The sequence below is a fragment of the Haliotis cracherodii genome, unplaced genomic scaffold, assembly GCF_022045235.1.
Source record: "Haliotis cracherodii isolate W230 unplaced genomic scaffold, xgHalCrac1.p SCAF_8, whole genome shotgun sequence".
Classification (NCBI taxonomy): Eukaryota; Metazoa; Mollusca; class Gastropoda; order Lepetellida; family Haliotidae; genus Haliotis; species Haliotis cracherodii.
Genome location: NW_027266341.1, coordinates 25,082,540 through 25,110,091, shown reverse-complemented (window position 1 = coordinate 25,110,091; position 27,552 = coordinate 25,082,540). Strand labels below are relative to the sequence as shown.

The 27,552-nt window shown below is 41.4% G+C and overlaps 2 protein-coding genes across 3 annotated transcripts; one reads left to right on the top strand and one right to left on the bottom strand.

The window, feature by feature from the left end:
- Positions 1-309: 309 nt before the first annotated feature.
- On the bottom strand, positions 310-17,157 carry LOC139450438 (COMM domain-containing protein 6-like). 2 transcript variants are annotated; one of them, XM_071232139.1, is made up of 8 exons: positions 17,119-17,157; positions 16,474-16,532; positions 14,555-14,620; positions 10,686-10,762; positions 9,123-9,234; positions 7,867-7,920; positions 6,810-6,962; positions 310-5,236 (listed from the first exon to the last, which is right to left on the bottom strand). In XM_071232139.1, the coding sequence occupies exons 1-8, from the start codon at positions 17,147-17,149 to the stop codon at positions 5,186-5,188; spliced, it is 603 nt and encodes a 200-aa protein (XP_071088240.1). In that variant the 5' UTR covers positions 17,150-17,157; the 3' UTR covers positions 310-5,185. The 2 variants fall into 2 exon arrangements, with proteins under 2 accessions (XP_071088240.1, XP_071088239.1); XM_071232138.1 differs by lacking the exon at positions 17,119-17,157 and adding an exon at positions 16,756-16,858.
- Positions 17,158-18,877: 1,720 nt separating this feature from the next.
- On the top strand, positions 18,878-26,153 carry LOC139449971 (bis(monoacylglycero)phosphate synthase CLN5-like). The gene is made up of 5 exons (XM_071231585.1): positions 18,878-18,966; positions 19,857-20,013; positions 23,479-23,704; positions 24,120-24,209; positions 25,762-26,153. The coding sequence occupies exons 1-5, from the start codon at positions 18,878-18,880 to the stop codon at positions 26,151-26,153; spliced, it is 954 nt and encodes a 317-aa protein (XP_071087686.1).
- The last annotated feature ends 1,399 nt before the right edge of the window (positions 26,154-27,552 follow it).

Below are 27,552 nucleotides of genomic sequence, written 5' to 3'. Positions count from 1 at the left end.
ACCTTTTTGAATAGGGTTACCAAAACAATAGTGTTTAAACATGGTAGATGCCAAGATTATATTAATCTTGTCCAAGGTCTAAATAGGTTTTAGCATCCATGGAATCGTATCGATGAATTTCTTGAAGTCCGAGTTGTGGAATGCTAAGGGAAAACCATCCACTTCACAGAGTGCTCTCTCCTTTTCACAAATCACATCTGACATTTCCCACTACCATGTGCCTTTCTTCAGAACACATGTCTATTCCATTCATCTGACAAACAAGAGAACACATATATTTCGTATTAAGATATTTATTCATGTCACTGATGATGTGCCACACCTACATGAGGCGATAGTACTACGTGCCTATTTAGCCACGCCCCCATACGAGACCACGGTTGCGGCTCCAAGGGCGTGGTCGTCATATGCCACGCCTTCACGAGGCGATAGACGCAGTACCACGTGACCTACTTAGCCACACACCCTGCGGGGGCATGTATACCTACAAGGGCATAGCCATCATCTACCACGCCTACAAGCGCGTGGCCAAATAAGGAACAGCAACTTCAGCAAAAAGTAGTCATGGCTAATAATCAGAAAGCCTAACATGCTGAATCTTGTAAAACCTGTTACACAACACCACATGAAGGACATGCAACTGCTTACATGACAACTAAATACGTCATTGTAGGCAAAAAATATAAGAAGAACTATGTCATAACATTGAACAAGTAAATGGACAGTCAACTGTAAATAAATATAAGAAACACATGTACAATGTATGACAAAGTTTTCAGAACAGATCTTTAGACTTCCATATTGAGTTACCATAATTCTATACCGATCAATACAAGTTTGGAATCATGAATATGTTCAGGGGTATTTTTTAGTGAAGAAATAAAAGATATCCCCCAAAATATTCCTGATTCCCAACTGTCCTTGTTCAGTGTATTAATATGAAAAGTATATGTCATGTACTTGGAACATCAGAGTACAGGTACAGAAGCTCACCTTCACCCAGTGCCATAACATGTAAAGGGTGAGAATTTGCAAAATATTTTGAGTAAAACAATAATTGGTTACAACAGGTGTTTTTTTTAATAATCGTTTCAAGTTCTCAGAACAATTTGTGAAGTACTTGTAATGGCCTTATTCATTGTTGTACAAGCTGACAAAAGAATGACCACAGAGTCATATTTCACAGTCATTTTCCCCTTATATCTATGATTCTGTTCAAATTGATGTAAAAGGGCATTGTTTCCTTACTGATAGTGATGTAAGATACTGACAGTAATTAGACCACCCGGATACATCGATACTGTAACTGACTCTTCACACTGTCACATAATGTTGTTAATACTGGTTATCACATTGTGGTACATTTAAGTTTCAATGCTAACTGACGGATGGACTGACAGACAGACAGAAAAATACCTATAACATAAGCTAGCACTGACGATGTCAAGACGAGCAAATTAGAAAAAAACATAATAGTGAAAATTTGGAAAGACAGGAAAAAACGTATGTATTTAAATAAGGATAAAACTCTAAACTTCAAACAGATAAAGAGTTTTGACATATAAATGAATATATAATATAGATATGACTTATTATTTGTGTTAAGGTAAAATCATTGTAAGATTAGAAAGAATATGGCTTCAAATCATTTTCAGTGTCAAACATGTCCCAAGAAACAGGAATTACAAAATATATTTGATCTAATAATTTTCAACAAAACTAAAACATCTGATTAAATGACCTACTTCGGTTGGCTGGGGTGACATTGTTTTATAACAATAATCTCACCAGGTTGAAAATCTAATAACTCCACAAATGAGAGCTGAATTTTTTCAAGAAGTATGAACGCAAAATACATTTGACACTCATAGCAGTGACTTGCTGGAACACATAAATCACAGAAAAATAGTCATGAACAAATTCCCAGGTCTTTTCAGGAATACAAACTAAGCACTCCATATTTCACAGGTGCACAGTGCGAGGGAATGGAGTATAAGTCATGTGACAGCTGGAAAGCATCTGTGAGTCAGAGAACCATCTCAAAGGATATGGGCTTTGTCAGATCTGATGTATATGATATAGATACATAGATATATTTATAAAAAGCTGGACTATGTATCATAGGTATAATGAATATACTGAACAAATACCATTATGCACATTAAGCAACGAAGCAGTTGTCATGGAATAATAGTCACATATCAAAATGCCTGTAGCTGACACTTAAATATATACTACTCGACTTTTGAAAAGGATATACGTCAGATATACTGGTATATAAAAATTCCCTTGACATGTCATGACAGTTTTGTGAATCATGGAAAGATTAAAAACATGCCATTCCTAGCAAAAGCGGAGTAGTAAAAGTTCTTTTTTTTTAATTTATATATAATAATAATGACAAGTCCATTTATACTGCGCCAGATTCCATTCACCAAGTTAAAGCTCATGGTGCTACATAATTTTAGCAAATAATGCTAATGAAAGGGGAGTAGAGTTGATAGTGTTGTCTGAAAAGGTGTGTTTTCAGATGAAGGATGAAAGCGATGGCTACAGCTTAAGATCAGATGCTAGTTTGTTCCATAGCGAGGCATAGAACTGGGAAGATCTCTGACCAAAGGTTTTGAGATGGGTTTCTGGGACTTGCAACAAGTGGGTATTCTGAGAACGGAGAGATTTGGAATGCATGTATTTAGGCAGTAATGCCTAATGTATAAATAGATGTATTCCTCACAACTTTTGATAAGGATAATGTGACAGTTTAGATGGGGGCTGACTGGGTAAGTTGAGATGTTGTCGTGTGAATAGTATTTGACACTGCCATGGAAATGTACATTTTCAGCTTCTTTCAAGTTGCTAAAAGTACACGTTCCACTCGGAGTATCTTGAGTAGGAATTGTTTTAGTACTCCTATCAAACATTATAATCATAAAGGACCGCCTCCATGGTTTAGTTGAAAGTCTGAGGTTCGATCCCCGTCCTCTACATACCAAAAGACGTTAAAAGATGGTACTTGTTGTTACCCTGACTGGCGTTCGACATTAAGGGGCTAAAACAAGGACTGTTTGGCTCAGAGTCAGTATACTGTGTCTGAGTGGGGTATCGATGTTCAACTGCGGCATGGTATCTCAGTGAGCTAGCACTATAAATCGGCATCAGTCCGGACTAGTACAAGCAGCCACACACACACGTGCATGTACATCGCTATATAAGTGCAATAATCTTGGACGCGATGTTCAACCCCATTTCACCTCACCCAAAATCATAAAGATGCAGCACTAGGCTAACCCACCTTCCCACAAGGGAGGTTCGATTCACTAAGGGTATCATAACAGTTAGGATAAAAACTAAGAAGATCTGTGTTATAAATTCATTAACATTAGCTACACTTCTTCATAAATTTCTTCAGTTACGATACTGAACACTCTGAGGACAGGTTTGTGACAGTACAACATAAAACAAAAACAACAAGCAGCACCATGGAGTATTATAGACAATCATTCATATACTGGTATGTATAACTAAACATTCTGATTTACATGTATTAGCAACAAAATGATTCTGTAACCACTGACTTCGGACAGGGTCCTACATTCCAAAGTGGCCATGTGAGTCTGCGAACTATTCACTGCACCATCAACACCTCACAGGGTTGTACACACAACGTTCTTTCATGTCGTGTACACATCGTATGATGAATTGTGTGATAATGAATTGTCTCAAGTCTAATGCCCCCATTTCACTACGACGACAAATATCAAAAATCACCCCGAATAGGACATTTTTCATGTTCGTAGATAAATCTAAATTATTTCTTGAAGTTCTTAAATGAATCTTATTTGATTCCCAAACATTCATACAGTTCGTGGGGGTTCGTTGAATCGTGGAAGGGTCCCTGAATTGCGATTTTGTGGCTGTATCATAATCCAATCGTAATCAATTCTTATGTTCCGTAACAGCTTCGTAATCGATTCTTTTGCATTCTTGGCTATTCTTAGCGATTCGTGGCTCCAAACATTTCTTGTCCTCAACCCGAAAACATCCCGAAACAGCCACGAATGTCCCGAGTCAACTACGAATCATGTAAGAATTAAATAAGAACAACATTCAGCATATTCGTAACTTAGTCGTAGGTGATTCTTACAATTCGTGCATGATCCGTACATGAATCTTGTAATTCGTACATGTTTCTTAACCCATTCCTGGCATTCTTAATATTTTTCAACCTGATTAGCCACAAAAGTTTTCATAATTGGCCAAATCATCACGAATTTCGAAAGTTTCCGATTCAGGGTGATTCGTGATCGTAGTGGAAGAGGGCATAAACCAATGAAAACACAACAAAGAAACGTATGTCAGCCACCATGCAGATCCAACACTGGACTCTGGAGATTCACCAAAGTTCAGTGCATCACAATACCTATTCCCAATTTATATGTATCGCACCATAAGTGAATTGGGACTTAAATCATGATTTCAATGTAGAGGTAGGTTATCTGTAGATTTAACCACAGTAATTTGTGGAACTGAACGCAGACTTGTAACAAATTACCCAGAAATGTATATATCATTATTTCAAAATGCCTGACGACAATGATTGACAATGAATTTCTTTTCTACTAATATAAGCTTTCTCAGTGAAATCAGCTGTTTCAGTCAGAAGTGGTTATTGTGATTTGAAACTTCTGATTGACCAATCAGAATCATGTATTTTGTACATTCAGGATATATTTTTTATGCCACAGTCAGCAATAGTTAATTAGCAGTTAGCAATCTATATTATAGCAGCTGAGCATAACAGTACACCTTGAGCTACATAAAAGTGGTTCTCCACTACAGGTACCTGCAGGCTTCATCAACAAGCCCTGTAGTTAGTTAGTCTGGTTTTATGTCACTTTAAGCAATATTCCAGCAACATCACACAGAGGACACCTGAAATGGGCTTCACACATTATACCCATGTGGGCATCAAACCAGGTCTTTCGGCATGATGAGGGAATGCTTTATCCACTCAGCCACCCCACCGACAGCCCTAAATATACTGGTAGTACACAAGAGATGCAAGATCATGTGCCACTTCACTGAGTACAGGTTGCTATGGTAATGACACATATTTGAGTTGATATATGGAATTCACTGGTATTTGTATCCCTGTTAGTTTGAAAACAGTTGCCGTTAGCTTTCGTCAAACTGTCTCCATTAATATTGCCATTTCTTTCAACTGCAGGGAAAAATTCTGCAATAGAATGAAAACAACATTTAAATTATTGCACATTTCTGATACATAACATTTTTACTGCCATAGAAATATAGAGCTATCAGGGTACGTCGTTCATAAAATTGTTCCTGAAATATTTCCAACTTTAACTCATATTGTTGGTAAACAAGGGTAACCAGGGAATAAAAAAATACTGCACGTCCTAGCTGCGTCTACGTAGAATAAACATGAAAACAATCATAGCTGTGTAAGGTACCGAACTTGGCAGCCACAGCGATACATTAAGGTTGAATTTGGTGCAGACACAACCAAATATAATATATGTTATTGGTTGTAACAACTTAATAACAGCATCTCAAGTTTTACAAGGATACACACAGAAATGCATGACTCACAGGAAGAAATAAAATTTTCAATATGGCTGCCAGTGAATCGTGAATCGGACAACTACTTGATAGATAACGATACAAATACATTGTAATAAAAAACTGAAAAATATCTAAATTGTTATGTGACATTGTTAGCGGAATATGTTTTCATTAGGCAAATGACCACGGAGTATGCAGATCGCTGTGTCGGATTAACGAGACTGATTAATGAGTGATTTCGGTAATTCGTGGCAAATTAGGTCCGTCAGTGTCGGAGTGCAAGACTATCAGATTAATGGGTCTAAATTGCACAGATTTAATCAGTTCCTATCATTAGTGTCGGATTAAGCTGATTGTGGGATTAATGAGTGGTGGATTAACGAGACTTGACTGTAACAAGAATATCCAACTGCAATTGTTGGTACTCCTGACCTAAATCCACACCAAACAACACTTGTTCCAACATACTACTGAAATATAATAAGGGGTTATTAGCCTCATGTGGTTCACCATCATTAATATCATACATTAGTTGGTTGGTTTGTTGTTTAACGCCACTCTCAGCAATATTCCAGCTATATGACAGTGGTCTGTAAATAATTGACATCATGAGCATCTATCCACGCAATCAACCAAGTCAGTGAGCCTGACCACCCGATCCCGTTAGTCGCCTCTTACGACAAGCAAAGTCGCCTTTTACGGCGAGCATGGGTTGCTGAAGACATGTCATACGTTAGGAAAACAAACTGTATAATGTTAAGTCTTTGGCAACCATACACAGCAATACATATTTTTTATTCCTAACGTATGCTATCTATTTACCGTACCGAAACACAAAAGGGCAATAATTTCTATATCATTGTCATTCTTAACATAATCAAAGTGAGAGATATTTTCAATCACTTAAGTACAGAAACCATGTAGGAATACAACGCCTGAGTAAACAGCCCCAAATATATATAGTGCCATAAAATTTTCTGCTATGTTTTTTTACAGGAGCACCGGGTTTCACCGAACTAGTAAACGTCTGAGACCTGCATCACTTCGGGCTTTCTTCCAACATTAAGCTGACATGCTGTGATATAACTGGAATACTGTTAAAAGCGTCGTTAAACCAAACTCACTCACTCATTGGCTTCACATAACTATACATACCATAAAAGAATCATAATTCATAGAATTTTAAAGAAAGGAAAGAAACTCAATTGTCATCCAACACCTACCCTAAACTGCGTGAGCGTCATCTCCACAGAGTGTTTGGTGATGTTGCCGCCGGTCTCAGCGATGGTGAGGAGGAGGGTGATGGTTGGGGAGTTGAGGTTCTTGCAGTCGTCCGAACTGATGGCCACGCCCACTCTCCACTGCAAATCCAGCAACTGGTGGGTGAAGGAAGTGAGTGAGTGAGTGAGTTAATAGCATGAGTGAGTGAGTGAATGGTGATCAATTGCACATAAACTGTAAGACAGCATGGCATATCACACTGGCTGCTCAAAACATATGGTTTCAGTTTGATTACCTGGTCATCCCACAATGAATTAGGGGCAGTCGGGTAGCCTAGTGGTTAAAGTGTTCGCTTGTCACGCCAAAGACCCAGGTTTGATTCCCGACATGGGTACAATGTGTGAAGCCCCTTTCTGGTGTCCCCCATTGTGATATTGCTGGAATATTGCTAAAAGCGCAGTAAAACCATACTCACTCACTCATTCACAACGAATGAATTCATTAATCATGTTAATCTTGTCATGACGGGACATTAAGATGATAAATCTGATCAATTCAAAATGAAAATCGCAAACATGGAGAAAAAAACATTTTGGTCAGCAATCTGGACAAGCAGACATTGTCTCCAGACAAAGTGAGTTTCTACTGATCAAATGTTCAAGGACACGATCCCAATGTTGAAATTTCCACACCCCTGACTGATTGTGGCTTACCGTATATCAATGCGTGTAAAGCGAATCTTTCGTTCCTAGAATAAGGAGAATTTCAAGAGGAGACAATATAATCTCAATCTCTGCGTACAGAGTGGCAGAAGGCAGAAGATTAAAGCTTGAACAGTTTCTTTACCGCAATTGTAACACTACTTAAAAACACATACTGTAAGTCAATTCAACTTCCGAAATGAGTAATGACTCTAAATATAGACCTGGCTCTGAAACCACCTCCTGACGAAATAAGCATAACTTAAATAACTGAAATAACTCAACAACAAAAAGTCGTCCCAGATGTTCTATATATGAAGTATCATCACAATGTGCAACGGCTGTGTATGCTACTAACCTGCCCCACATTCAAGCACTGCAACTGTGACGTGGTGGCCATGAGTTGTCTCCCCTGGCAAAGAAATATGCACACGTCAATTTATTTGCAAGTACTGAGCTCTGAAATCTAATTTGGGTAAAACATGACAAAAACACTGATAGACTGTAAATCATGAAATAAATACAAGCATATTTTTTTTGGCAAATGTGAATGCATTATGAACTGGACATACTGGAGGTCACCGTCACATCGGGATCACTTGACATGCAGGAAACATAACAAAGGACCTCTAAAACAATGTAACTGAGGCTAGATTTAGACAGTGCTTCTCACAAAGTCCCCCCCAAAATTTGGTCAGATTTGGGATAGAATAGGTCTTTGCAAACCCATGCTTGCCGTAAAAAGTAACTATGCTTCTCATAAAAGGCGACTAACGGGATCGGGTGGTCAGGCTTGCTGACTTGGTCGATGGATGTCATCGTATCCCATTTGCGTGGATCGTTGCTCATGCTATCAATCACTGGATTGTCTGGTCCAGACTTGATTATTTACAGTCCACTGGAATATTGCTGAGGGTGGTGTTAAACAACAAACAAACAAACAAACAAACAAACAAAGTGTGGTCAGTTTGTTTTTTCCGTTCATCAAGCCCGTGATGTAGGGCCATGTCTTGACTGTCGAATCCCATCATACCCCTCAGTGAGTTAGCACTATAAATTGGCATCAGTCCGGACTAGTACAAGCAGCCACACACACACACACATGCAAGCACATCGTTATATAAGTGCAATAATTTTGGACGCGACATTAAACTCCATTTCACCTCACCGGAGTGGTCGGATGAAGGTTGTTCTGACGTGACCTGTAAAGGGATGTCCTCAGATCTTTGACTAGCGGTAGCGGGAATTAAGATCTGATTTTATGTGATCGCTCACTGTGAACAGGTGAGGTGAAATGGGCTTGAATGTCACATTCAAGATTATTTCACTTAGCTATATAGTGACATGCATGTACATGTACGTGTGTGTGTACATTGTATTCCGGACTTCTGTCCAAGCCGACCAGTCCTTGTTCTAACCCCTTATGCTGACTGCAAGATAACAGCAAGCACTTTCTTTTAACATATTTTTCGTATGACGCAGCCAGGGGATCGAACAACTGACTTCCATTCACAAAGTGAACAGATTTGGTAATGATTTTCAATAACAACGGCAGGATTTGTCGTTGTCAGTCAAGTATTTGCATTCATTCCAACATTCCAAATCTGTCACTACCTGCTCGTTCCACGAGTGTACCAGAGTATCCACGACATCCTTTGTAAAAATGTCCGATGAGGTCAGCTGATTTTGAAATTCCTCACCATCGATTTTTAATGCTGCTGCAGATCTGAGAACAAAACAGAACAAAACTAAGACGACAAAACAAGAGACACTTGGAGCCACCAGCCCCACCTTTCACACACACAAACAGGGAGACCAGTATCTGCGGTGACACCTGAACATTGATGTGAATTTACAAGAAACAGAAATGAACTAAACAAGATGAAGTAATCAACAAAACTGCTTGAGGAACCAGCACACCTGAAGATTTGTAGCTGTACTTGGTTTTGAGAAAATTTCAAAAGAGACTTAACAGTCTTAAGCTAGTGCAAACAAGCAAGGGTTGGGTAAAATGCTATTGCCAAGTTAAAAAGATAGAAAGCATTGGTTACCATGCTTACAGTGTGTGATGAGTTTTAGTGGCTGTAGCTGGACAGTATGGGTCGTTGCTGTTACCAAACCCCTGGTTTGCCTGGCCAGACATGGCCTAGTGTAGAGGCTACCATCATAAACAAACTTTTCCTGACCATAGCGAAAAACAACACCCACTCATCATCATCATCATCATCATCATCATCATCACCGTTATTATCGCCATCGTTGTCATCGTTGTCTTCATCATCATCATCGTCGCCATCACCATCATCACTGCCACCACCACCACCATCACCACCATCATCAACACCACCACATTCACCATCATCATCATCATCATCATCATCATCATCACCGTCATTGTCGTCATCGTTGTCTTCATCATCATCATCATCATCGTCGCCATCACCATCATCACTGCCACCACCACCACCATCACCACCATCATCAACACCACCACATTCACCATCACCATCATCATCATCATCATCACCGTCATTGTCGCCATCGTCGTCATCGTTGTCTTCATCATCATCATCATCGTCGCCATCACCATCATCACTGCCACCACCACCACCATCACCACCATCATCAACACCACCACATTCACCATCATCATCATCATCATCATCACATCATCATCACCACATCCACAATCATCACAACCACCACCATCATCACAACCACCACCATCAACATCACCATCACCACCACCATCATCATCATCATCATCATCATCACCACCATCATCAACACCACCACATTCACCATCACCATCATCATCATCATCATCATCATCACCGTCATTGTCGCCATCGTCGTCATCGTTGTCTTCATCATCATCATCGTCGCCATCACCATCATCACTGCCACCACCACCACCATCATCAACACCACCACATTCACCATCATCATCATCATCATCATCATCATTATCATCATCACATCATCATCACCACATCCACAATCATCACAACCACCACCATCATCACAACCACCACCATCAACATCACCATCACCACCACCATCATCATCATCATCATCACCACCATCATCATCACCACCATCACCACCGCCACCATCGCTGCTGCCGCCACCACACCACCATTACCATCATCCTACAATCAGTTTGAGGCAGCTTACCGCAGTAAGTAGGTGAGAGCATTCACAACACTTGTGATGGACACCTTGGTGGTACTAGCTGAGAAGGCCTCCAGTAGCTGGAACAAACAAGTACATCGTGTGCCATGAACATTGTCTTGTGCCAGCTCAACACTCAGTGTGTGTATTGTATATTACATACATCACATCACAATTCTCTCTGCAGTGATCATATACATGTCCATTATCCCATGTCATACACAACCACTCCAGCATTTAGAAAAGTTTTATAAGTGAGTTAGTTGGGTGTAACGCCGCTTTTAACAGTATTCCAGATATATCACAGCGTGTCAGCTTAATGTGGGAGGAAAGCCCCAAGTGACGCAAGTCTGAGACATTTACCACTTCGGTGAAACCCACGAGCACGGGTATGGTGCTGACAAACCTAGAAACATAATCGGGGCGAACCGGGATTCGAGCCCACAATCATAGGTTTCAGGCGTGCCCAGGGGACGCAACTCTGCTCAGCGAATCGTGGCGCCTCAGAGGACTGGGTCACCCGTGCCCCAAAGTTTCATGAGACGAGAAATACCTGTTGTACAGACTTTCTTGATTCTTTTTTAAAGCTAAGACCAAGGCAGAAACAATATTTTGAAGTGATATTAGTTCAGATGTATTCACATTCAAATGCAATGAAATATTTTTTGATATGGGTTTACTACTGATATTGTTTCTTTGGTCTGCAACAAATTGAATTTGAAATACTGAATAGTTATGTTTTAAGAAGCAAGATCAGAGTTTTTGGAATGAAACCTTTTTTGTTGGTCATAATGACTTGTGTTGCTTTCATGAACAAATATTACACCTTTTTAGGGATAACGACCTTCTTATTATACTTTAAAACACCTTTGTCAACAATAAGGGACCAGTCATTTATTATAGGGTCAGTGGGTAAATATAGGGGTGGGTCATACAAAATAATACAAATATTTGAGGAGGGTTATAAAAAAGGGACATTTAACAATAAAATATAAAGTGCATTTGCATTTTGTTTTTTCAGGGAATTGAAGGTCATAAAAAAAATGTACAAGGGCATGCGAGGGTCATTCAAACATATGACAAGCATCAGGGGAGGGTCATTATTGTCAGTGCATGAGTGCATCCAGAGACAGACAGACAGACAGAAAGACACAGACACAGACAGAAAGACTCAGACAGAAAGACTCAGACAGAAAGACACATACACACACAGACAGAAAGACACAGACACACAAATAGACAGAAAGACACAGACACACACACCGACAGAAAGACACAGACACACACACAGATAGAAAGACACAGACACACACACCGACAGAAAGACACAGACACACACACAGATAGAAAGACACAGACACACACACCGACAGAAAGACAGACACACACACCGACAGAAAGACAGACACACACACAGATAGAAAGACACAGACACACACACAGACAGAAAGACACAGACACACACACCGACAGAAAGACACAGACACACACACCGACAGAAAGACACAGACACACACACCGACAGAAAGACACAAATACACACAGAGATAGAAAGACACATACACACACACTGACAGAAAGACACAGACACACACACCGACAGAAAGACACAGACACACACACCGACAGAAAGACACAAATACACACAGAGATAGAAAGACACATACACACACACTGACAGAAGGACACATACACACACACCGACAGAAAGACACAAACACACACGGAGATAGAAAGACACAGACACACACACCGACAGAAAGACACAGACACACACACCGACAGAAAGACACAGACACACACAGAGATAGAAAAACACAGACTCACACACCGACAGAAAGTGAGTGAGTGAGTGAGTATGGTTTTACGCACACACACACACACACACTCGCACACGCGTGCGCACACACACACACACTCACACACAAACAGGGGTAACAAATGACCGGTCCCTACCCAAAAAGTATCTCTTTTGTCATCTACCAACTTCTAAGAAATATCTATCGAACAATTCAAATATTACACCTACACACTAAAAATTTTGGTCATTTAAAGACTTTTGGGGATTTCTTTTCACCTTAAAATGTGCCTTGTAACCATGGTAACACAATTTACTGTGCACACTGACGCATTGCAATAACCTGGTCACCAATTCATTTTTAATCAATAGCTGTTTGGATTCACCTTTGTTTTAACGACCTATATTTTACATGCTAGGGGAAAACGTCCTATGTGTCATTTACTTTTCCATGTCAGGTGCAAGTCGGAAAAATAGACAGAAGACATATTGAATCTAAACCTGCATGATACCGTTTGTATCATAACACATCCATTGTGAATTAATTGTCAATACTTCATCAATCAAGAACCACAATATGACACATCTCATGCTCATTGTTGTTTTGTTACCATGGTGACAACCCCATGCAACAGATGTGGGTTCATTCAACCTACCAGGAAACTAATTACATGGGAGGAATGACTAATGTGGGTCTATGTCTGAAATATTTGGTATTTGCAACAAGACAGGCAGGCTGGTGACACTACAATGTAACTAACCTGTCTTGAAAGTTGCAGGCCCACATTTGGAAATACATGCTAGAAAACTTGTGTCATCAATAATATGTCACATAAACTATTGTGATGAAATATAGTTTAGATTTACAAAAACAGACTTGTTATTGTCAATAATGTCCATTAACGATGGAAAGTAACTTTTTTTGTTATATCTTAAATGTCTAAAGTATTTCCTGCTACCAAACAGTGAAATATGTTGATTTCATTTAGACCTTTTTTGGCATAGTTGCTCAAAAGTACTTCTCCGATATTTATCTATATCAGATTGATATTAAGTTAACGATTATCGATGTCTTTGATCTGTATTGATAGCCAGCCCAACCTGACGAGTCCAAATTTACTACCCGGGTACCCACCCCCCTATTACCCGACCCTACCCGGGTACCCACTGTAGGTCTCAAGAGATACAAAATGTCTGATTGGGAATTTTGTTAACACATCTCTTGCAAAACGTATTTAGATATATACATGTATTAAACGATCTGATCATGCGTGCACTGAAGTTGACTTAAGTTATATCTTTATTCAACCATATGAAAGGTCAGAATGAATGGGTGCATAGTCAAAATGAAATGCAACATTAGTGACTTGTAGTGTAACCATAGAGTTCAAGATAAGTTTTGTCATTAAACAATATACCACGTGACTAACCAGGGGTCCAGGTAGTCCTGTGGGTACCTGGGTCCTACTCAGTACCCACCCGGCCCGGATACCCAAATTACCCGTCCCAGCCCTACTAGAATGGTTACCTGTAACTAATAATTTGTGTCGAAGACAAGTAAGAATCCATTGATGGTAGCTGTTCTCATTGACAAGTAGCATTTGAGGGCTGTAATTCTAAACCAGTTCTCAATGATTCTAGTTTGCTACAAACTGAATAAGTCTAATTGAAAATGTAAAGATAGCAATCATTTGTGTCTCTTTCAAGCTGGACCAGCTAAAAGCTCTGAGGACTCGTGAAAGGTGAGGTGGTGAAATGGGGTTTAACATCGCGTCCAAGATTATTGCACTTATATAGCGACGTGCATGTACGTGTGTGTATTTGTGTGGCTCGCTGAGATACCATGCCACAGTTTTAAAATGAATACCCCACCAATCCTTGTTTTAGCCCCTTAATGCCGAGCGCCAGGCAGGGTAACAACAAGTAGCATCTTTTACCGTCTTTTAGTATGACGCGGCCAGGGATCAAACCCCGGACCTTCCGCTCTCTGGGCGGATGCTCTACCACTAGACCATGGAGGCGGTCGACTCGTGAAAGAACTATTATTAAATAAGATGTATTTGAAAGGCCGTACCTGTGTGTACTTCTCTGCCTTCACCGGACCGGACTTGTACTGTAGAAATGTTGCAACATCCTGGCACTGAAAACATATGAGTGTGTTAGGGCTAGGACGAGTCCAAATTTACTACCCGGGTACCCACCCCCCTATCATGCGACCCTACCCACTGTAGGTCTCAAGAGAGAGGTACAAAATATCCGATTGAAATAGTTTGATTGTAGCCCTGGACAAAATGTATTTAGATACTGGCATAAAATGATCTGGTCATGATGGGATTGGAACCACGGACCTTCTGATTCAAGGTCGGACGCCTTGTCCACATAACCAAAGAGGTTAACCCTGTCAGCAAGATGACAAGGTAAGGATGTCATCTGTGGGATGACTCCACGCCCTGCTACACAAACACTGAAGTTGAGTGAAGTTTTTATTTTTATTCAGAGATATAAAAGTCAGATGAAATGGGTGCATAGTCAGAAAGAATTGTGAACAATAGTGACTTGTAGTGCAACCATATAGTTCCAGAATATTTTTGTCATTAAACAATATATCACATGGCTAACCACAGTTCCGGGTAGTCCTGTAGATACCTGAGTTCTTCTGAGAACCCACCCGACCCGGGTACCCGAGTTACCCGTCCAAGCCCTAGAGAGTGTGTACCAATAGGGACATAATTGCACAGGATTTACACAGATCTTTTCTAAATGCAATTCAACCTACCGTATTTGACGTAATAAGCGCCCAGGGCGCTCTCAAAATAAGAAATTGGGGGCTCTTATTAGAATATGATTGTGGTGGAAAAAACAGAGTTGAAAGATAAATTTAGTGGTTTATGCTGATGGCCTGAACTGTTTATATACGACAGATATTTTTCCAGAATTTAATTGCCCATAATTAAGGGTGCATATAACACACGAGTGCGTATTATACATGAATAACTAAGTCTTGTTTACATTGACCAATCGGAAGGGGTGCTAATTGGGATTGTTCACTTGCCAATATATTAGAAAATATCGCCGTGGGGCGCTTATTAGGTTGAATATGGTAATTCAAGTATTTTTTTTCAAAGACAATATCTACATTTCAATGATTCTTTCTTTGCTACAGTAAGTACTTATTCTGTTGAAACATCTCAGAAACAGTTCTGCTAGATCTTTTCAAATTTATTGACATTAGTCACTCAGCAAGAACATAATTGGTTGATAGTGATCTTGTGTGCACTTTTTGACAATCATACATTTCACAAGAGTCAAGCAAATTTCAAGCACTGTTTATACCACCCTTGTGATCCAGAAAATAGACCGTCTGCCCTGAGAAAATAGGGTCGATTGTTCAATTCCTTGACTGTGTCATACAAAAAGATGTTAATAGATTGTACTTGTCACCCTGCCTGGCATTTGGCATTAAAGGACTGGTCGGCTCGGAGTCAGTATACTGTGTCTGAGTGGGGTATTCATGTTAAACTGTAGCATGGTATCTCAGTTGGCTAGCACTATAAATCGGCACATTACCCGGACTATCACAAGTAGCCACACACATGTACATACTTTCGCTATAGAAGTGTAATAATTTGAACACAACATTAAACCCCATTTTACCTCGCCTCAAGCACACTTCAAGCACGATATCTGTATACACTTTGACACATTCAAATGTTTTCATTATTTTCATTCACTGAAACACTTATTCCTATATACCCAGGTTATAGGTGTATATTTCATTCTTTCTGTTGTAATTTTCTAACAGTGAGAGAGTGAGTTTATCGCTACTTTTAACAGTATTCCAGTTATATCAGGGCATGTCAGTTTCATGTGGGAGGAAAGCCGAAGTGATCCAGGTCTGAGACGTTTACCACTCTTCCACCAACTCCTTCCGTCTATGATACAAAATCAGTCCCATAATTAGTCTCGTCCTACAATATAAATTTCATGACTCACAATCTGTGCAAGCATGTCTTGAGGAAGTCGACCTGCATCTGCAATGGCTTCTTGAAAACCTGTACAAAACATAATAGCAATGGCATGACAAAATGACTTTCAACATGATTAAAATATAATGTTGTAAAATAACTGACTTACACAATCCCATGTCTAGTACAGTAGATGAAGAAGTTTTAACTGTAATAGTCCATGGATCATCTCAGATGAAACAAGTTAAGTACGGACTGTTTAAACAGTTTAGGCTCGACTTTCTCACTGCATAATGTGGTCAAATGTAACCTATGTTATATTCGGGATTGCACTTTCTTAGTAATGTACACATTCTAGTTTTGGTGTGGAGCCTCCGTGGTTTAATCATAACACGCTGTAGCATGGGGATACATTGGCCATAAAGAATATTTATTTACAATTTGATAATAAGTTATTATCAAATTGTAAATAAATATTTTAATAAGCTCTGTGTACAGCTACGAATAGTGCAGGTCAATGACTGTCATTTTATTCATATTTACCGTTACTCTCCAAATTCTACACTATTTGCATAAAACCACTAGAATCTATTTTTACAAAATATTCCATAGTATATTAAAGTAAGTGCGTTTGTATTTCTACCAGGAAATTATATAATGATTTTACAAGCACCTTGCGGCAAGCTTTGCAATATAGCCGCCATGTTGTTTAGTCACGTGACACAGTTTACAAAATCACATGACTCATATCACGTGATTCCTAAAGAAGCTTTTACAAGAAAGTGAATGTGTTTTGGTTCTTTTCAGGAGTGGGCGCTCAGCTTATTAAGCCACCCCAAACAGATCGATATATTTTAACGCGATATCTAGTCGCGCCAGGACTTGATTGCTGGATCTTGGTTCGAATCCCAACTGCAGTACTTTTCAAAACGGCGTTAACCTTATTCGGGGCGGTGGCGGGGACATTTCAAAGTTATACCCTTTCACTATGGGGGTGGGGTTGCACTTAAAATTACAAAAAAATGCTGGATGATTACAAATGATTCATTCGGGAAATAGATTGCCTTTGTAAGTCAAACATTAGTCACATGATATATTTTTAGTGATTGTTTGAATGAAAACATGTCACCAATGTATTTAATTTTTTTTTATAAGTTAACATTATAGTGTGCTTCATAAATTAGGAATGGTGAGCATTCAAAGTGAGGGTGTTGGAAAGGGTGCGTTTAAAAAATGGGGGTGGGTAGGTTGGGTGCGCTTCAAAAATGGGGATGGGTTGGTAAGGCGTGCTTCAAAAATGGAGGTGGAACAGTAGGTTGGGAGCGCTTCAAAAATGGGGATGGGAGGGTAAGGCGTGCTTCAAAAATGGAGGTGGAACTGTAGGTTGGGTGCGCTTCAAAAATGGGGATGGGAGAGAGGGCGTGCTTCAAAAATGGAGGTGAGTCTGTAGGTTGGGTGCGCTTCAAATATGGGATGGGTTGGTAAGGCGTGCTTCAAAAATGGAGGTGGATCTGAAGGTTGGGTGCGCTTCAAAAATGGGGGTGGGTTGGTAAGGCGTGCTTCAAAAATGAAGGTTGGTGGGTAAGTAGGGTACGTTTAAAAAAAGAGTGGATAAAGTGTGCTTAAAATATGTGCGTAAGTTAGGTGCGCTTCAAAAATGGGGGTGGTTTGGTAAGGCGTGCTTCAAAAATGTGTGTGGATGTGTAGGTAGGGTGGGCTTCAAAAATGGGGGTGGGATGGCAAGGTGTGCTTCAAGGACTCCAATACACACGTGACCCAAACAATAACGAATCTGGCCTCAGACAAACTATTCCCGTATAGCAGGGAGCTACTCCTTCCCACAGTCCCTCAACCATATCTTTTTCCCTTCTGCTCAGCCCTTATTGTAATGCTGTAATCCTAAATGAAGCAAGTCTAGATTTTCCACAGATCCTCCATCTCACTAGGGCTCTTTTTCAATTTAGATTGAGTAGTTTGTTTCTCTCAAAATTATATACTTTCAGAGACCAAGGGTAATCTAGCAAGGTGTCTGCATATTAAGATCATATATGTAGGCCCTGCTTATAATAATTAAATTTTAATCTCGAGGAGGCAACAAGTGAGGGCCGAACATTGTATGAACGTCGTCGCAAGCTCCGACGTTCATACAGTTTGGCCCTCACTCGATGAAGGTTCATACTCCAATGAACTCACACAAAGTGAAGGTCAATTCTTAAATATAGACTACCACAATGAAGGGCGAATAACCAATAAATAAACCTTTTGGTAACTACATGTTAATATACTTGATTAAATCACGGACAAACAATGCAGGTGGTAACAAAACTAATTTCAGATGAAATTAGAGTTTCCAGGGGGTCCAACAACTGAATTGTATATATAACTTGACAATACGACATTTTTTATCACAACAGACCCGTGTAACCGAAAACATGTCCTCCAATTTATTTATTATCCTCACAATCATCTTTTGTCTGTCATGTGTATTGAGCCAGCAACACAAGTGGCCCGTTGAGCATCGGTAAGTGACATTTTTACCCGGTTTTTTTTTTTTTTTTTTTTTTTTTGTTTGTTTTTTTTGTTTTTTTGGGGGGGGGGATTGTTCTTTAACGCCAAACTTCGCAATATACCTGCTAGATGATTTGTTTGTTTGTTGTTTAACGCCGCACTAAGCAATATTCCAGCTCAATGACGGCGGTCTGTAAATAATTGAGTCTGGACCAGACAATCCAGTGATTGGCATCATGACCATTGATCCACGGAATTGGGATACGATGACATGCATCAACCACGTCAGCGAGCCTGACCACCCGATCACGTTAGTCGCCTCTTATGACAAGCATAGTCGCCTTTTACGTCAAGCATGGGTTGCTGAAGACCTATTCTACCACGGATCTTCACGGGTTCCTGTATAGATGACGGCGGTCTGCACTTAATCGACTCTGGACCATTGATAATGCGGGTTTCTATTCACACAATTAATATATTGCTGACATGCACAGGGATTGAAATGTAACGTAAAACAGCACGATTGACCTAGGGCCTAGATCATGGCGTTTGACACCCCAATTCGGTTCGCAAAGCAGTCCCTTAGATTCAAAGATCCAACACTCGTGGGTTCGTATCACAGATATTTCCGTATTATGACTCTAGGTCTGTCTGCACCATACCCGTTTTCGTTTACCAAAATGAAATACAGTTCAAACTGCGATTAAACTCAACTTACTCACTCACTCTGTGTTGCAGGGGCTGTCGGGTAGCCTCGTTGCTCGTCACGCCGAAGACCCGGGTTCGATTACCGACATGGGTTCAAAATGTGAAGCACATTTCTGGTTTCCCCCGCCGTGATATTGCCGGAATATTGCTAAAAGCAGCGTAAAATCATACTCACTCACTCACTCTTTGTTGCAGGCGAGTCCCTCATCGACCCCCGACAGACCCGAGATGTCAAACACCCAACCCTCCATTCTGCGTGAATGGTATCAGTATGCCGACGTTTTCCGATGATGACCGAGTGGAGTTGTTTCACATGTATGCCGATTTGACGCCAAACATGTATCTACCAGACGTAAGAATACCAGTCTTAGATTTGGTTTTGAGTTAACACGTTAGAAGACCTAAGGGCCGACCATTTGCTATTGGGGGTGGGTGTTTAGAATTAAAACACATTTAAATATGTTTGAATAGGTTTAAGGTGAGGAGAAATGGGGTTTAACGTCGTGTGCATGCACGTGTGAGGTGTGAGGCTGCTGGTACTACTCCGGACTGATGCCGATTTTATAGTGCCAGAAACGTAAAGTCGTGAGTTGCGTGTGTTATTCCTGTCATATCGGGCATGTGTGGTCGCTCAGGGGTTGAAGTGTTGGCTCGTCACTCTTAAGGGCCGGGTTCTAATTCCTACAAAGTGTAAAGGTGAGGTGAAATGGGGTTTAGCGTCGCGTCCAAGATTATTTCACTTACATAGCGACGCCCATGCATGCATGTGTGTGTGTGTGTGTTTGTGTGGCTGCTTGTACTAGGCCGGACTGATGCCGATTTTATAGTGCTAGCACACTGAGATGCCATGCCGCTGTTTAACATGAATACCCCACTCAGACACAGTATACTTACTCCGAGCCGACCAGTCCTTGTTTTAGCCCCTAAATGCGGAGCGCCAGACAGGGTTACAACAAGCACCATCTTTTAACGTCTTTTGGTATGACGCGGCCAGGGGTCGAACCCCAGACCTTCGCTCTCCGGGCGGACGCTCTACCACTAGACCATGGAGGCGGTCGAATAGGTCTAAGAAAATTGACATTTGTAACGACAACGGTCTCAAAAGCACAAGTGGAGGACTTCAAATCACCGAGTTACTAAAGCTAATGCGTTCATGAAAGTGTTGTTGCTTAGTGACTAACAGTATTTCTATGAAGCAAGCTGGCAACGAGGTGAGGTGAAACTGGGTTTAACGTCGCGTCCAAGATTATTGCACTTATATAGCGACGTTCATGCTCGTGTGTGTGTTTGTGTGGCTGCTTGTACTAGTCCGGACTGATGCCGACTTATAGTGCTAGCACACTGAGATACCATGTCGCAGTTTAACTCACTCAGACAGAGTATACTGACTTCGAGCCGGAGGCGGTCCAAGCTGACAAATGAAAGTATATCTGATTACAGTAAACTACGGTTATAACGAACACGCTTATAACGAACTGACGGATATAACGAACTTACTTTTTCGTCCCGACCATTTGCTGTAATTATGCTATATATATGCTTATAACGAACTACGGTTATAACGAACTAAAATTAGTAGTCCCTTTGAGTTCGTTATAACCGCACTTTACTGTACTTCTTAATGTTACCCACATATACTGAACCAAATTAAAAACTTCACAATCCTGAAATTTTAACATTTTGACCAGTTATCATTGTGGGCCCTTATGGCCACGTATTGTCTTCATATAACACCCGTTTTTGTGCAGGTGAATCGATCAAAATCATGTCAAAATCACTATAGTGGCAAAAGTGGTTTTTACGTGCCACGGGTCTCGTGGCCATAATACTGCATGTGTTTTCAGCCATACTTGTTAGCAGTCATTAACAAAAAAAACAAGAAAACAAAATTCTTTACGGCCATTTGTCATGCCACGCCTTTCAAATGTGCAACGTGAACGTGCCATCGGCATGTTGCAGACGGGAACGTCCGTAGCTGAAGTCGCAAGGACGATGGGTTGTTGTCGACGGACTGTTTATGATTTACAGACGCGTCTACAGCAAACGGGTACCACCGCTGATTGCCCTCGGCCAGGTCGACCACGTGTGACGTCAGATGCAGCGGATCGTCAGATTGTCTTACGTCACCTCCGTAACCGTTTTTGACGGCTTCATCAACCAGAAATGAACTGCTCACCTTCAAGCACGACGGCCATACTGCGGGCCGATTCTGACTCAATTACACAGACGTCAACGTCAATTGTTGGCACAGCGACACTTACGATGGACTCAGAGGAATTGGAATCAAGTCGTCTTCCGTATGAATCCCGATTTAATCTTCGATTTGCTGATGGTAGGGCGAGGGTGTGGAGGCGCCGTCATGAACGTTACGCCCAGTGTTGTGTACAGGAAGTTGACAGATTTCGAGGCGGAAGTTTCATGGTGTGGGGTGCTTTCTGTTGCAATGCACGTTCCAGGCTTGTCATCCGTGGCAAACTCAACGCTGCTGCTTACCGCGACCAGGTACTGGCACCGGAACTTCTGCCTTTTATGGCAGCACATGGACCCGGTTTTAGCTTCCAACACGACAATGCCAGACCCCACACAGCAATTTTGACAAGGAATTTCCTTCAGAATGCGGGAGTCAACGTCATGGACTGGCCGTCAAGGTCTCCCGACCTCAATCCCATCGAACACGTCTGGGATGCTATTGGCAGAAGTCTGCGCACTCTCCAGCACCAACCACAGAATTTGCAAGATCTTGGCACCATTTTGCACCATAATGGCGTCGTCTTCCCAATCATGTGTTCACAAGCATCACAAGGTCCATGCGGAGGCGTTGTGTGGCAGTTGTCAATGCACATGGTGGCCATGCACGCTACTGAACTTGTGTGCCATCAGATTCTCGTTCTTTGGACTTATGATTTAAACTGTTGATGTTATTAACGAATACCGTAGGTGCTTGGAACAAATTATGGTTACCACCGTTAATTAAAATCCTTCTTTGGACATTAATGATTAAAAATTACCTTCTCTGATACATCTGTCCATTGTATATCATATATGGTATTACTTTTAAAAATGTGAAGTTTTTAATTTGACTCAGTATACTTCTATTCTATATCCCCATAAAACGCAAATGAATTATAAGGGGGGAGCTGGAGGATACGGGTATTTAGACCCAAGACCCTAGCTCCTAACCATGTTTAAACCTTAACGAGTCAAAATTAGAGGACAAAGAAGGTGTTTATGTTTGTGTTTAAGATATTCATATTTATAAGCAATCTTTGTCAAAAGCGACGTCGATTGTACGATTCCGACTACATCATGTGCATGTGTTTAGGAATCACCATCAAATAGTGATGATTTCAGGGTCCAGTTGCACAAAGCGATCTTAGCGATAAGACTATCGTATACCTACGTTATGGTATGGGAGTTATGATCATCTTAGTGCTAATTTTGCTTTGTGCAAGTCGGTCCTGGTTTTCGCGAAAACATGTTTTAAACAGTGAAGGCATCACGAGAGTTAGCAAATTTTTATGAGGCCCTTATTCGGTCAACGTTTCATGTTAAGTTCTCTGCCCGATTTCCGGGTTCGATTCCCTATACATGGGCCTATAGTGTGTTGGGCCCATCCGAGTCAACCTCAAGCTGAAGCAATAGCAGTAAATTCCCACGATGGTACTGTCGTTCTACACATGGTATCAAAAGGCGCCACAGACGCAGGTTTCGAATCGTAGGGTTCGAATCCCGGCTCGCGATGATTGTGCTTCTAGGTTTGTCAGTTATATAGAATGTCCCGCCTAAATAAATTCTGTAAATACTTTATCGTTGCCAGTTTCCGAAGCACGTGGCCATAGGTTTCTGGAACGTCAACACCAACACCAACTACACCATTGACTGGTACGGGGTGTACCTCATCAGTCAATGTTCTTTAGCCAGTGTCCTCACCGACGACAGTCTTCTCTGGTGCAATCAAGGCGCCGTCTGTGTGACGGATGGAATCAAAGACAAGTTCCTGCCCGAGAACAAAGGACAGATGTCTCCCATGGCAACCATGACAGGTAGGAACAAGTAGTTCTGGCATATGTCTCTCATAGCAACCTAGACAGGTAGGAACAGACAGTCAGGATAGATGCCTCTCATAGCAACCATGACAGGTAGGAACAGACAGTCAGGATACATGTCTCTTATAGCAACCATGACAGGTAGGAACAGACAGTCAGGATAGATGCCTCTCATAGCAACCATGACAGGTAGGAACAGACAGTCAGGATAGATGCCTCTCATAGCAACCATGACATGTGGCAACATATGGCCTTGCCAGGGGTACCATGACTCCTGACATAGGCGAATCTCAACACGTTGATGCTAACACCGTGTGTAACTCTGGATACCGATTGACGCCCTTGACCATATGGCCATCACTGTCCTTCGTTATCCTATAGGAATACTGTCACATATTTTTGGTCGTTCCAGGGTCCCAGTTTAACCAGTATACGGACTGGATCGAGCATGAAAATGATACGAACGTTGAGTGTGGTGGCAGCAATGTTCTTGATACTGCAGGTAAGGCTATTCTCCCAAACAAAGAAAGGGTCGTTATCGGTAAGAAACTTTGTATGCTAAATCAAAAGTTGCGATCAAGTAGTCAATGATTGTAATACTCAGTTGATGACTATACCCCGAGGTTTCATAAATGCGACCAACTGCATTGTCAGGACCTGAATTGTAGATTTCAATGTTTGTTTTTTGTTAGTTGTTAACGCCTCATTCAGCAACATTCCAACTATGTGACGGCGGCCTGAAACTCATCGAGTCTGGACCAGGCGTTCGATGATAACCATCATGAGCATCGATTCATGTAATAACCAAACCTTGCTTCTCGCTGCAAGCATACGTTGTTGGGGACCTATATTCTTACCCCGTTTTGCAGTGCACAAGTCTTTTGATTTGACCTAGATGTGGCCCTAATGTGACCTTGACTAACATCACACGTGCAGCTTGATACCCAAGCTATCTGAGAGAGAAAAAAACTACAGAAATGTATATTTTACTTGAAATACTGGAGATGGTTTGAGTTTCAACAGGACAACGCCCGTCCCCACACTGCTCGTGTCTCCAAGAATATGCTGCGGGATAGACAAATCCAACTGCTACCAAGTCCCGAATAGAGCCTTAATCATCTTCACGAGGCAAGGGTACTAACTGACTATAAAAGTGCAGTTTCCACCCTTGACGAACTAGGCTTTTATAGTCAGTTAACTCCCTTGCCTCGTGAAGATAAGCCCCAGTGAGCATCTGTCGGATGTTCTTGGTTGTCGTGTCAAAGAACCCATGCTGCAGCCTTAAAATCTTGATGAGCTGTTCCTAGCTCTCCTAGATGAATGGCGCTGCATTCCAAGAGCTACCACCATAAGCGTAATGTGGAGTGAGCGATTTGGGTTTAACGCCGCTTTCAAACAGCGGCGTGTCAGCTTAATGTTGGAGGAAAGCCCGAAGTGATGCAGGTCTCAGACATTTAGCACTTCGGGAAAACCCAGGAGCACGGGTATGGGATGACGCTGACAAACCTAGAAACAAAATCGGGGCGAACAGGGATTCGAACCCACAATCATAGGGTTCTGGCGTGCTTAAGGGACGCAACTCTGCACAGCCAATCGCGGCGCCTTGGACGACTGGGCCACCCGTGCCCCCCGCGTAATATGGAGCTAGACAGTTGTCCAGAGTCTTGGGGGCACACACGTTGCTAACATCCAGTATTGTGACACCTAAGTATAAGTAAATGTTGTTCTCCATGGTAGTAAACTGAATTTCTCTTCATATTAATGCTAACATCTTGTCTCTGATGTGAAAATATTTTTATTTTTTTAAAAACAGTTGTTAAATTATCTTAATAAAATATAATAAAAAAAGGAGCATGGAAAATTCTTATAGACTTACTTTGGATTTGATGGATAGATGTGTTTCAAGGTTTGAATGACAGACTATTTAAATTCATGCATTCCTTGTTTTTGTCCATCCGTATAGAATCGAACCTGTCACTGCACTCTTGAAATCTCTGCTAACACTAATCCTTTTTTTTATTCATATCACACTTATTTTATTCCACTATTTAAAGGTTCAACTTTCTGGTTTCGTTCCAACGACTGCGGCAGTTTTATAAACAGATCTTACCAAGCATTGTCGGATATCGGAGTCACTTTCAACACGGGCGCTAAGGCAGACTACACCATGATGGTCAGTCATGGACCAGAACCGACATATCTCGGGCAATCTTCGGTAATCTTCGGCTCAGGACGGGACGACCCGTTGGCCAAGAACATCACTAACTTTTACCGCCAGTTTAACAACACATTCGGTGGACTCAATTCAGCGAAAAATAATTTCATTGCGCAGAAGTATGCTGCGACGCACGGCGGTTTATATGTTTATATGAACAGTGAATATTGGTTTGCACCTCTTGTTGAACCGTATCTAAGCATTGTACAATTAACTATCGATTTGCCCTAATGTGACCGCCTCGGTGGTCTAGTGGATAGAGCGCTTGCCTGGAGAGAGGATGGTCGGTGGTTCGATCCCCGACTGCGTCATATCAAAAGACGTTTAAATATGGTACTTGTTGTTTCCCTGCCTGGCGCTCGGCATTAAGGGGCTAAAACAAGGACTCGGAGTCAGTTTACTGTGTCTGAGTGGGGTATTCATGTTAAACTGCGGCATAGTATCTCAGTTCGTTAGAATGATCAAACCCGAATTTGTCAAGCATAACAGTTGTATGCATGGTTTTGACCTCTTGCTATCCCGTAGAATAGAACATGTTTTGTGTGTTATAGTGTACGATGGTGTACTGTGGGGTGTGGGGGTGTATTAATGGTGTATGAGGTGGGTGTATTAATGGTGTGATCGATCTCGGGTATACGACTGCTGTGTCTAAGAAGATAAGTTAACTTAATTTGGCGGGCGGGCGTTTATGTGCGAGTGGTGTGTTTTAGGTTTGTTTTGGGTTTGGGAAGGTGCAGTAATTTAGTGTTATTCTTTATGCTTCTCATCACCTTCTGTAATAATAAATCCTATCATGTACCAATTTGTGTTCCCAGTTATATGTATGGATATGACCTCTTCGTGGTCTAGTGGTAGAGCGTCCGCCGGGAGAGCGAAAGGTCAGGGGTCGATCCCCGGGCGCGTCGTATCAAAGGACGTTACTAGTTTTTACCTGTCTGGTATGGAATACTGTAAGGGACATTCTCGCGTTCTCGCGATTTCGTGTTTTTGTGGCCTAATTTGACAAGTCGAGATTGCGAGATTGCGAGATTTTGCATCATGTTCAAATGTCGCATTCTCGCGTTGTCGACTTTTGACAAAAATGGCTATGTACCAAAAACACGAGAATGCGAGATCGCGAGAACGCGAGATTTTGGCCAAATCTCGCGTTCTCGCGATCTCGCATTCTCGTGTTTTTGGCATATTTACCTCGTTTCCGAAGGTCGAGATCGCGAGAATGCGAGAACGCGAGAATGTCCCTTACAGTATTCCATAGTCTGGCACTCGGCACAAGGACTGGTCGGCTCGGAGTCAGTATACTGTATCTGAGTTGGGTATTCATGTTAAACTGCGGCATGGTATCTCAGTGAGCTGGCACTATAAACCGGCATCTGTCCGGACAACCAGCACACACGCACGCACGCGTCGCTATAAAAGTGCAATAATTTTGGACGCGACGTTAAACCCAATATCACCTCACCTATGGATGTGGTTGCATGTTGATATCGCATTCAGGCTTGGCGGTGTTTGTTTGCCATTTCTCAATTCACGAGTGAGTAAGTGAGTGAGATTTGCTTTATACAGCATGTTACTCATGACAGCGCGCCAGCTTAATGTGACGCAGGTTGTAAAAGTTCCCTTTGGTGAAACC

Bases quoted from the DNA above. Each gene is read 5' to 3' on its own strand.
- LOC139450438 (XM_071232138.1), bottom strand. From the start codon at position 16,849: ATGCTACAGCGTGTTATGATTAAACCACGGAGGCTCCACACCAAAACT. The intron at 10,763-14,554 runs GTACGGCCTTTC...TGTTTGTTCCAG, and splicing joins AGGCAGAGAAGTACACACAG to CTACTGGAGGCCTTCTCAGC. The intron at 6,963-7,866 runs GTTAGTAGCATA...TTCACCCACCAG, and splicing joins AGTGCTTGAATGTGGGGCAG to TTGCTGGATTTGCAGTGGAG.
- LOC139449971 (XM_071231585.1), top strand. From the start codon at position 18,878: ATGTCCTCCAATTTATTTATTATCCTCACAATCATCTTTTGTCTGTCA. The intron at 18,967-19,856 runs GTAAGTGACATT...TCTTTGTTGCAG, and splicing joins AAGTGGCCCGTTGAGCATCG to GCGAGTCCCTCATCGACCCC. The intron at 20,014-23,478 runs GTAAGAATACCA...TATCGTTGCCAG, and splicing joins CAAACATGTATCTACCAGAC to TTTCCGAAGCACGTGGCCAT.